At 38.0% G+C, this 11,874-nt stretch overlaps 2 protein-coding genes across 5 annotated transcripts in view; one reads left to right on the top strand and one right to left on the bottom strand.

The window, feature by feature from the left end:
• Positions 1-165: 165 nt before the first annotated feature.
• On the bottom strand, positions 166-7,306 carry LOC140559971 (FUN14 domain-containing protein 1-like). Its single transcript, XM_072683837.1, has 5 exons — positions 7,118-7,306; positions 6,236-6,401; positions 2,399-2,474; positions 2,157-2,285; positions 166-1,194 (listed from the first exon to the last, which is right to left on the bottom strand). The coding sequence occupies exons 1-5, from the start codon at positions 7,137-7,139 to the stop codon at positions 1,117-1,119; spliced, it is 471 nt and encodes a 156-aa protein (XP_072539938.1). The 5' UTR covers positions 7,140-7,306; the 3' UTR covers positions 166-1,116.
• A 441-nt stretch (positions 7,307-7,747) lies between these two features.
• Positions 7,748-11,874, top strand: part of kdm6al (lysine (K)-specific demethylase 6A, like) — a 33,562-nt gene continuing 29,435 nt past the window's right edge. For all 4 annotated transcript variants that reach the window (XM_072683831.1, XM_072683832.1, XM_072683829.1 and 1 more), the window contains exons 1-2: positions 7,748-8,233; positions 8,369-8,432. In XM_072683831.1, the coding sequence (XP_072539932.1) occupies positions 8,064-8,233; positions 8,369-8,432 (234 nt within the window). In that variant the 5' untranslated portion in view covers positions 7,748-8,063. The remainder of the gene's footprint in view (positions 8,234-8,368; positions 8,433-11,874) is intronic.

Here is an 11,874-nt window from a genome sequence, read left to right as displayed (position 1 = left end):
CTTTTACAATTATTTCTCAATGTTTCAACAGGAGTCCCTTTCCACCTAAAAAAGTAACTGAACACATGTTTGATGTTTACTCTTCATGCATCACTACCCATTTCAATGAGATACCAAACATCAGTAGGAAAGGGTAGTTAAATTCACAAATACAAGACTGCAACATGATATGCAACATCTGTACTGTAAAATAAAAATTACAACAAACATTTACACTCAATGAGCACTTTATTACACAAATACAGAGTAAGGTCTCCTTGTACTCTATTACAACTAATTCATGAGATGGCTTCCACAAGCTCTGACCATTACTTTTAGATTCTGGTCCATGTTAACATGCCTGTGTAAGGCATCTCCTGCGCATTTTTTAGGGGCATGTTCATGATGTGACTCACGTTGTACCACACCCCTAGGGTGCTCTACTGGATTCAGATCTAATGACTGGAATGGGCACTGTCATGTTCATAAAACCAGTTTGATATTACTTTCTTTTATGACTTGGTGCATCTCTGAAGGCATCATCTGTGTGCCTCAGCAGAATTGAGATTCATTCATCTGTAATTCTGATGAGCCTGAGCCTTTTGCCTTAAGGTTCAACGTGGTGTGCAATCTGAGCCTGTACATTTGTACTGTAGTCTCTCTCCTTGACCCAATCAGGTCATTTTCTGCTGACCTTTTTTAACAAGGCGTTTCTGTCCACAGAACACAGCTCTGGATGTTTTTTTGTTTTTTGTTTGGTGTTTGTTTTTTTGGGGGTTTTTTTTGCTTAGGCATTGAGATGGTTGATTATAGAATTGCACATGAGTAGGTGTACATCTGTTCCAACTAAAGTTCTTAATCCTTTAATATTTCACATTTTTCTCGTCAGATGCATGTAACCTATACATATGTATTGTATGCACAGCAAACCACAATACTAAAAACTGTGTAACTGAGTTGAATGGAAAATATACTCCGTTTATGTAAAGAAAACCCTCCCTCCAAATTTGTAAGACTTAATAGCCTAGCAGACTCAATCATTTGGCAAAATTAGAGTACAGTAAAGCTTCCAAGGGTCCACATTAAGGTCTCACAAAATTTGTGTAGGTCTGTTCCATTGTCTTGTAACTGTTTGGCTCAAGAGGCAACACCCAACAAGAATCCTCCAACAAAGCTGCTAGACACCACAACGTTTCTCTTCACAAACTCTGTAGCCTGGAAAACATCAGAAACATGCAGCTGTTAACTGATGTTTTATAAAGATCCCACATGCAAGATTAGGTTATCACAGTCTGGAAATGGGGCCAAAAGTGAGGCATTTTGGCAGTCCTCATAAAAACATGGATTTCTGAGTTTACTCCCAAAAAAAGCATCCAAATGGTTAAACCACATAAGCTGTGTCCAAATTTATTTATTTATTTTTAAATGACTAGTCACTACATTATATGATGTGAACGCAGTTGATCAAGCTGGAAAGTAGTTTATGGTCAAATAGTTTATGATCAATACATCAGTGATTCTGAAGGCAATAAAAAAGCAACACAAATCTTCTGACTGTCTTGTAGTGATAAATTACATTTTTGTTCATCAGATGTAAATCACCTCCCAAAAAAGAAAAAAGGCTTTTGATTTGTTGATGGTAAATTCAGTTTATTCTTAACAACACTTTGTTGTTTCACCAACAGAGGGCAGTCTCACTACTGTACAATATACAGTATCCATAAAAAAGCTGGAAAAATAGCATTTATTTGAAATTTGTTACTCTAGATGATAAACAACGAATTTAAATCTAACAGAGAGGCTAACATATCCTCAGAAAAATCTGAGGATGAAGATTAGTAACATCAAACGTGCTATATATGGCTCATTTTAGAGTAGGAGTTATATTTTGCACCTCTTTATTGAATCAGTTGTGTATTCATTTATATTAAGTTACTAATATAAATAATACTTGATGTAAACTGTAGGCACAATTTACACACAAAATATAAACTAAATGACTCCCACCGTTTAAAAATTACAAAAGCTTGACAAAACCTAAAATAAAAAAAATGTCCACATTCAATTCATAATATGTCCTCTTCATGCGTTATTGAATCACACCATTGTTTTGTTTTGACACGACACAGTACTTTTTACAAATAGACTTTTGAACCCAAAAGACAGATATCCTTTACCTCCTCAATGAAAGTGTTTATTTCCGGGGCTGCTTTGTTGGCCCTCTTTTTAAGATGTCTCTTGGCTTTGTTGACATCTTTCTCCACTTTCTTCCAGTCAACTTCCACATAGCCACTGTGATTAGCAATCTGTACAAGAATTATTAAGTACATAAATTTAACGTAGACTGTAACATAGACAAACATTTGTAATGCAACATGCAATATAAACATGAACTAGCAGATACACCTGTCTGTTTTACCTGTAGTAATAGAAAACCTCCTCCTACTGCAGTAGCAGCTATTTTCCCCACCCTTTGAAAAAGGTATCCAGCACACCTAAAGATAAGAACAAAATGTATAAGGCATGTTTAATAAGTAACAAATTAAGCAATCTGCTCCAGCTGTTACAAACACCATGACCCTTTAGTGTTGATGTAGTTAAAAAACTTTGACTGAAACATTTTAAATTTATACTATACAGTCACATGAAAAATGGAAACAATCAGGACACTCCATGAAAACCTTTATGTTTAACAAAGTATAAAACCCACAACGGTCACAGAAATAACTTGAATCTGACAAAAGTAATAATTAATAAAAATGCTATGAAAATTAACCAATGAAAGTCAGACATTGCTTTTCAACCATGCTTCCACAGAATTATTTTCATTAAAAATAAATTCATGAAACAGGACTGGACAAAAATGATGGTACTCTTAACTTAATATTTTGTTGCACAACCTTTTAAGACCATCACTGCAATCAAATGATTCCTGTAACTGTCAGTGAGACTTCTGTATCTCTCAGCAGGTATTTTGGCCCACTCCTGATGAGCAAACTGCTCCAGTTGTCTCAGGTTTGAAGGGTGCCTTTTCCAGACGGCATGTTTCAGCTCCTTCCAAAGATGCTCAATAGGATTTAGGTCAGGGCTCATAGAAGGCCACTTCAGAAGAGTCCAATGTTTTCCTTTTAGCCATTCTTGGTTGTTTTTAGCTGTGTGTTTTGGGTCATTATCCTGTTGCAAGACCCATGACCTGCGACTGAGACCAAGCTTTCTGACACTGGGCAGCACATTTCTCTCCAGAATCCCTTGATAGTCTTGAGATTTCATTGTACCCTGCACAGATTCAAGACACCCTGTGCCAGATGCAGCAAAGCAGCCCCAGAACATAACAGAGCCTCCTCCATGTTTCACAGTAGGGTCAATGTTCTTTTCTTGATATGCTTCATTTTTCCGTCTGTTCCAAAAAAGTTCCATTTTTGTCTCATCTGTCCAGAGGACATTATCCCAGAAGCTTTGGGGCTTGTCAACATGTACTTTGGCAAATTCCAGTCTGGCTTTTTTACGATTTGTTTTTAACAATGGTGTCCTCCTTGGTCGTCTCCCATGAAGTCCACTTTGGCTCAAACAATGGATGGTGTGATCTGACACTGATGTTCCTTGAGCTTGAAGTTCACCTTTACTCTCTTTAGAAGTTTTTCCTGGCTCTTTTGTATTTTGTATTATACTCTTTGATTTGTCATCAATTTTCCTCCTGCGACCACGTCCAGGGAGGTTGGCTAGAGTCCCATGAATCTTAAATTTCTGAATAATATGTGCAACTGTAGTCACAGGAACATCAAGCTGCTTGGATATGCCCTTATAACCTTTACCTTTAACATGCTTGTCTATAATTTTCTTTCTAATCTCCTGCGACAACTCTTTTTAAGGTGCACGTATTTGTCACTGTACAGTGTACAGCGAAATGTGTCCTCCGCATTTAACCCATCTGGTAGTGAACACACACTCACACACACACATGTGTTAGGGGCAGTGAGTACACACACACACCCAGAGCAGTGGGCAGCCAACTCCAGCGCCCGGGGAGCAGAGAGGGTAAAGGGCCTTGCTCAAGGGCCCAACAGTGGCAGCTTGCCGAGCCCAGGAATCGAACCCACAACCCTGTTATCGATATCCTGGCGCTCTAACCGCTGAGCCACCACTGCTTCCTCTGGTCCATGTTAAGTGTGGTACACCAAACAGCACAGTGACTACCTGTAGCCCTATATATAGGCCCACTGACAGATTACAAGATTGTAGAAACCTGTTTAACATGTCCCTTTGGACATTTTCAGGGGTACAATCATTTTTTACATATTTACAAATATGGACATTTTATCTTCATTTGAACAATAATAAGGGAACATTCCAGTAAATCCACTAAGAAAGAAATTAAAAGTTCTAGAATGGTCAGAGTATAGATTTGAATCAGGCCACCAATGCAAGAAACCCCTCAAACATCACACAGGTGAAATAATTCTGCATGGAGGAGCGGAAAGAACTTTGTCCCAGTTGGTATAATCAAGAAATGTCAAATAATCAAGAAAATCAATATCTTAATAAACAACTGAATATTTAATGGGGTGTCCTAATTTTTCATGTCTTTCATGTACATTTACACAGATTAATACATTAGATACTAAATGATAATATACTGACTATAAAATAAAATTACAGTATTTAAGACTAGACATACAGCATGTCCAAGGTTGTACACACCTGCTCATTCAACATTTCTTTTAAAACCAACAGTATTAATAAAAAGTTTGTTCGCCTTTGCTGCAATAACAGCTTCTACTCTTCAGTTTACCTTACAATTCGATTCAATTCTGATACAGAGGACAGAGATGCGATTTAGAAAGTGATGATCTTTTTTCTATACAGGATTTCTTTTTTTTTAATTACTGTTACTTTTTTGTAATGATCCATAATGAATTTACTTCCAATTCCACGAGACACTAGCTGCTAACAGCTTATTCTTTAGCAATGTTCACGCATCACATGTAACAGCTATCCAACCCATTTTCTTCTGTGATTTCTTCTGTTTTGGTCTAGTTGCACAGTTTGGGGTAAAATTAAAATACCAGCGCCTACATTTACACAGCAGGTAAAGTGGCCGAAATCCAATTTTCTCAATGTGACCTTTATACAACATTGGTCTTAACAGTTCACGCTTCACATGATATTTTGGTTTTATCTTCACCAGCAACACAGGAGTTTGCCCTTTCTTAGTTGGGTCGAAGATTTGACATCGCTTGCTCGATGGTCCTTTGGTTGGCAGCATCACCCATCTGTCTTTGTTATGTGCACGCCACAGACTGTTTGGCGCTGCACTTCTGCACTGCTGAGTTCCGCCTTTTGTATTTAACAGTAGCATTTAGACAAATGTTTTTTGACATTTATGAATTCATTTAGAATTTAGATTCAGAAGTGCATCTATGAATCACCCCCCCCTTGACACTAAACATTGTGGTGAGCATTTGATTAAATTAAATTACAAGAGGTCATGTCCTGATGTTAGCTGTTAAGTAATGGATAACAAACACCACTTAAATGCATCTAAAATGTATTTAATGGTGCTGCTCAAAGTTTCACTTCCCCAGCCCTGCACTGGGTGAGCTCAGCTTCTCCAGTGTGTCCTGTTCTATCCTGTTCTATCAGCTGTGTGCACGCAATTTATTGGAGTGGATTGATGTATTATTGTAATGTATACATAATATGTTTATAATTGTATATAATTGTGAGTAGAAAAACTTTAAACAACAGTATTATATTATGCTGGACTGTCACTTAGATTAGATTAACGTTCTAGAGTCTCACTGTATACAAATTAATAATATCTTTGCAATAAGACAGCACAGAAATATGGTTTAAACTTTTCCTGAATCTGTATAATCTGCCCTTAAGATTGCTATGAAGACAAGTAAAGATAATTGATGAATTTAATTCATTTTGTGAAACTAAGACTCTGTTAAACCCATCTCAAGCACCAAAACAATTCAGTAAAATGTATGTTTTCACAAGAAATATTAATAATTTATAAAATTTGACTTTTTAAGGTTTGATTATCTCTGCACACAGTGCTCTGTCACATGGGGTCTTATAACAGAGAGAGCTGGGATTGTTCTTAACATGTGGGTATTATCTTATATGCAAGATTTGCCAAAACAAAAAATCCCCTTAGACTCCAAGGAGTTATCTCCATGCAGTACAGGTATTGCATTCTTAGTGGGAACAATGTGTTAAAACAGCATTTAGGATAGGTAGCTCCACACACCAGCCGGTAACCCCACCCATCATGATCTGAGTGGCCACTGAGTACTTTTCAGCAATGGGCCCAGAGTTACTCCCAAAAACTCTGCTCCACCACTGGTGACTGCGTGCATACTCCGTCAAATCCACAACCTCGTAGGCCTCGTCCTCACTCTCTGCATCTCCCTGGTCTTTGAGCAGACAAACAGAAAGAGTTAGGTTTTACAAATCCATCAATGACAAATAAAATGAGGACATTTTAATTTAGCATCCCAGCATCTTTCAAGGTGCAAAACGTGTCATATTAGTTATAGAAATATCAGTCCAATGGCAATGTTTTAAAGCAAAAATATATATCTGCCTATATTGATATATACACTGTTCTATAGTCTATATTCCAAATATATGAAAGTTACATTGAATTATAGAAAAAGTACCTTGTGGTAAGGTGGTAAACCATTTAGATACTTTTTTTATGTGACACTAGTATTTTATGCCAGTTAAAATAGCGTAAAGCTTTAGTTAGTTAGCCTAGCTATTTTTGTGCCTTTTTTTTGTCTGGGTTTTAAGATAAAAGCTGTTAAGCTTTTATGACAAGCAGTACTCTTTGCTGTGTTTACAACTGTACCAAATCTACTAACAGTTAGCTAGCTGGCTAGCACTAGATCGCTAGCGCTACCTTACTAAACTAATATTGGTTTCTTTCTCATGTCAAAGACGCTGGCAGTAGCAGCAGCAGGTCACTATGTAAACATCGACATAATATAATCGGGCACATCTGTGCCTGTGAAACGATGTAAATTACCTTATCGAGCATATACCATAGTAAGTATTTGCGATATGAGTAGAATAAACCGTGAGCAACCTGCCACAGCCGTCGCTAAACGTGTTTTATATTCTCACTAACCTTCTCGGTGTTGTTCCGCCATTTTGGGTAACGTTAGATTGGTTACATCATCATGTCAGATGAGGTTGACAGCTGTGGATACACACCTACTGTGTGATGCTATGCCACGTCAAGGTTTCAAATAGTAGGTTATGTCCGGGTTTTAGAAATAGAAGGAAAAACAGCACGAGTTATGTTTTTTATTTGAGCTTTGAGAGGAATAGGGATGCAGCATATGAAACTGGGAAAAAAAAACTATATAACATTTCTTTACCATACATTGGGACGTTATTAATAATTATTTGCAACGAGAATGCGCTATCGCATTTATCGTGAGCAATAAAAGTGTGTACTTATGAGTTTAACCATTATTGTACAAAAACAATATAAGAATAGGGTCTGTGGTATTTGCTTACAGTGGTGGCGGACCAGATCATATCCCATTTAATACAATTACACTATTTTTTACTAGATAATCCACTCAAGCCTAATCATAGACGCGTGGCTATACAAAAAGGAGCTGTTGATTCAAAGACCATTTTTGGGGGAAAAATTATCTAAGGATTGGTCCACAAAATTTTAGGACAAGGCCAGTCACGTGCTGAAAATAACGGGTACTATTGGCTGTTGAAGCCAGAGAGGGCGTGTCGAATGCGACGGCGTGGGTTCGCCTGTGTGACACAATTACAACAACTTTAATCTGGTAGCAGATAGAAGAAGTTTGAACTTATTTTTATTAATTCGCCGTTGCATTTGTGCATGAGTGATTGCTCGTGCATGTACGTTTATTCTCTGCAGCTTAAGCGCTGTTGTAAAAATGTGAGAAGACCAACTGAAGGATAACTCGTTTCCAGAAGGATTTGTAGCCGAATTTCACGATATTCGGAAAAAGTTTCTAAAATAGCGTTGATTTCGTTTCGCTTTTTGAACGACTGGAACTCGCCCTTCGTCTCCTCGGTGCGATTCCATGCAATCGTGCCGAGTGTCGCTCGCCGTAGCTGCCCGCGCTGCTGCTCGAAGCCTCGGCGCTGCTGGTGATGAGGAAAAGAAAATGGCGGCGGGAAAAGCGAGTGAAACCGAGGAGGACTTTCCTAGGCTGACAGCGCAGGAGAGGGACAGTTTGGCTGGAGTTGACAGGTCAGAAACGCAGTCTGAATAGCATTCAAAGTGGTTGTCATAAGCGTATGCGTTTTATTCTGCGTTTAGCTGTCCCGAAAGTCTTAAACGACATCAATTAATACTGAGTCCACTGTGTTGTCTTCTCGCTTGCAGCTCACTGTTTGGATTTCTGAGGCTTCATGAAGATGGCGCCAGAACGAAGGCCTTGCTGTTAAAGGTAACGTTAGCTAGCAAGTAGAGTCTGATAAGCTACCTAAGCCGGTCCTTTCTCATAGGGCCATGCACCCTGCATGTAAACACGAGTGTAATTCTGCACATTAGCTCTAAATGGACCCATTTTATTTAGCCCATTCTAACCATTGCGAAAGGAGAACTTAATCTGATGTGCGCACATAACTAACGCGTTAGCGACCCTGCGGCTACGCAACGTCCTTATTTTCTCTAAGCAGGCTACATGGCTAACTAGCTAGCCCACGACCCTAGCCCTGTTTTGTTGGGATTGCTTAACATCATTATTTGTACTTTGTGCTTGTTTAATGTTACTAAATTCTATTCCGCCTTGGCGACGGACATGCACATGTAGCTAGCTATTTAAGTTACTGCCAGCGCAAGTTTGTAAACTTGCAAGCACAGGCGAGCGAGGGAGCTGGCTAGCTTGCTCTTTTTTTACTACCACCAGTACGTTACATTTCTGGCTAGCACTAGCTAGCTCTCTGGTTACATACATACATACTGTTTGTTTTCCTGAATCGTTTGGATCCCTGAGATTAAATCATTCGAGTTGGATTTGTAGGAGTGCACTCTGGACGAATGTTCCCCAACATTTGCTGTTGCAGAACAGTTTAAACTTGAACCATTTCTGGCACGGATATTATCGCAATTATTAACCCGTATGAAACAGAAGCACCCCGGCTTGTCTCTTGGCTAACGTTAATCATGTAGTTGCGGATTATTCTTGTTCTACTTTAGATAGGCTTACTATCTGATGGATGTCTTTTAGATAGCCTTACTGCAGCTCATCTTCATTGAGGAGTCAAGCTAAGTTAGCTGGGGGATGTAAAACGTTATCCAGGTTGGATGATTGCAAATCGTTAGGCTTTTAGCAACGCATGTTCCACTGTTCTAGTTAAGGTTTCAAAACGTCAGTGCCCTGAACATAAAGTACGATTTGCATACACGTTTGATAGGAATTATTGTGTTGATTTGCTGTAAATACAGTTGTTGGTGGCCCTATTTAGCCAGCCAAGCTAGCTCGCAAGCTGGTGGTGCGTTTATCAGTCTGTGGGATGGCAGGGCTAAAACAATCAATTAAGTCCAACACAGCAATCGTGGTCTTAAAGTATCGTGCTGCATTTGCAAACGCATCGCTGTACGAGCTTAGCCCGTTCGTAACTCCTTTCATATCAGTTCTTTGAACGTTTTTGTTCAGAGACGCTGATTTGTGTTAGGTAGTAATGGCTGCTTGGGTCGGCCCAAGATGGCGGGGTTGGGAGGAGTGAGAACTAAATTGTAGCAAGCGAACCGAACAACGCTGCAAATGTTAAGCAGTCTTTTTCAGCAAAATACACAGTTGTCATATACTCAGTCTTTCAGGTTTTAATAATCGCGCAAGCTCTTCCCCTTGCTATGTGTTGTCTTTATCGCGAAACTATCTACCACCCCGTGTTGTGCAGTGTGGCATCAACATGTAGTGAGCTTATTCATTTGGGTGAACAAAGGGTACTTTTAGACAATAACTAGTCCTCTCTCTCAATTTTGCTATGCTTTATGGCACTTTAATTTAAAAAAGGGATACACATTGGCTGTTAACTGTGATTTCTTTCTTGTAAACAAAAGTTGATTAACAAATCCTGTGAAATTTCAGCTACTGCTAATGTGCCTCTACATAAATATACTTCTTTGATGCAAACATAAATCGATGAAGCCCTATTTCTGTGTTTGTGAAGGCCAACATCCCCTCATGTTCGTATGATTGATTTGTGCTTGGAAATTTCTAAAGATTGAATTTGGGATTTATGCTTTGTTTTTAGATATGATAACTGAAGTATCACAAGTAGAAGTTACTTTGTCTCGTTCTCTTGCATGCTTTTTATGCTGCTTTGTCATTTGTTTACTTTTGCTGTTTTTAACTTGTCTTTTAGTTCACAAAGAAACCAAGTGACTTGTACAGTTAACTGGATCACTCTGCCTGTTGGTTTGATATCTATCCTATAAGCGCTTAACATCGGGATGGACACGGGTAGCTGGGCTGTGGAAGGCTTTACAGTGCATTCCTAAAATTATTTTTTACTGATATGTTCCCAGTGGCTTGATTTCTTTTTTTTTTTTTTTTTTTTTTTTTTTTTTTTTTGGTCTTTCTTTCTTTATCCTAATGTTATACATTTTAGAATTCTTGCTCAGCAGATCTAATCCAAATATTTAGATCTTTGATTGCATGTTTAATAGATTCAAGTTATAGGCTTATTCCATAAAAGTTGCTCTCAGAACAGTGTTGACTAATGTCATTGCAAGGACTCATAATGGAGCAGTTTGTTTTGCTAATCTGCATCTGTAAGATTATTGTAGTAATACAAATGGTTGGTTGGTTTTAATTACTTGTAGAACCAGACAAACTGACGCATTTCCTTTTTTTGTGTGTACAATAATGTGTGGCTTTAAAAGAAACTTTAACTATTTTATGACCTGTGTAGTCGAGGTGTACTGCACTGTCTGGCAGTGCTACCCCAGATAGCTGCTTTTCTTAACCTGCACTGACTGAAGTGGGTCACTGTGTCGCTGTGGTCTGAGTGGAAGTTGAGAGGGGAATCACTGAGCAGGACATATTTTTGTGTACAAACACATTTGTGTAGAATGTTTATAAAATGTGTTAACCAATGATAAACCTTTTGACAGATTGACAGTTTAGTCTATTATTAAAGATGTGTGCAGTCTGCCGTGTTTTATTGGTAATGCATGTAATTTGCAGGCATTGGTCACTGTTGAACTTTGACTTTGTCTTCCTGTTGTACAAGTTTCATATGCCAGGTTATATGTATTTTTAACTTATTAAACTGTGAGAAATCTCTTCCGTGTGTCCCTCCATATATTTGTTGAAATGCAAAATGAGTCATTTCGACATCTATATTGGCAGACAATTGTTTAGTTTTGATTTGTAGAGGATTTTTTTTGATCCACTAAAAATGTGTTAATAGGCATTTTATTAATTTATTCATTCATTTCATATAGAAATTTTCCAATTTGTATGTTTTATAAATGGTCATTTGTGGTCGACTGTATAGACTTACTGGTTATTGGCATCTGCCCCGAATTTCCATATTGATGCGGTTATTTGTATCAATTAATTGCTTTTGCTGTTCTGCATGGAATTGTGCCAATAGAAACGGAAACCTGATTTTATTTTGAATCACAAAGCATCTGAAATTGAAATTGAAAAGAGCCATATAGAATGTTAAACAGCTGGTAGGGTAATCAAATATGAAATTCAGTTTTGTTAAAAGCTTTTTTTTTTGACACAGGCTTGTATGATCTACCTTAAGTTGACTAAAATTACTGATACTAGTTAGTTTGTATTTTTGTTTACTAATAAAACTTGTTGGATATGATACAAAAGCATTGTTTTCACATTGTGTTTGCAGCTGTATGCGTTTAACTTGGCTCTT

The sequence above is a fragment of the Salminus brasiliensis genome, chromosome 7, assembly GCF_030463535.1.
Source record: "Salminus brasiliensis chromosome 7, fSalBra1.hap2, whole genome shotgun sequence".
In the NCBI taxonomy this organism is placed as follows: domain Eukaryota; kingdom Metazoa; phylum Chordata; class Actinopteri; order Characiformes; family Bryconidae; genus Salminus; species Salminus brasiliensis.
The sequence above is the reverse complement of the archived record's forward strand: the minus strand, read 5'-3'. Positions and strand labels throughout refer to the sequence as shown.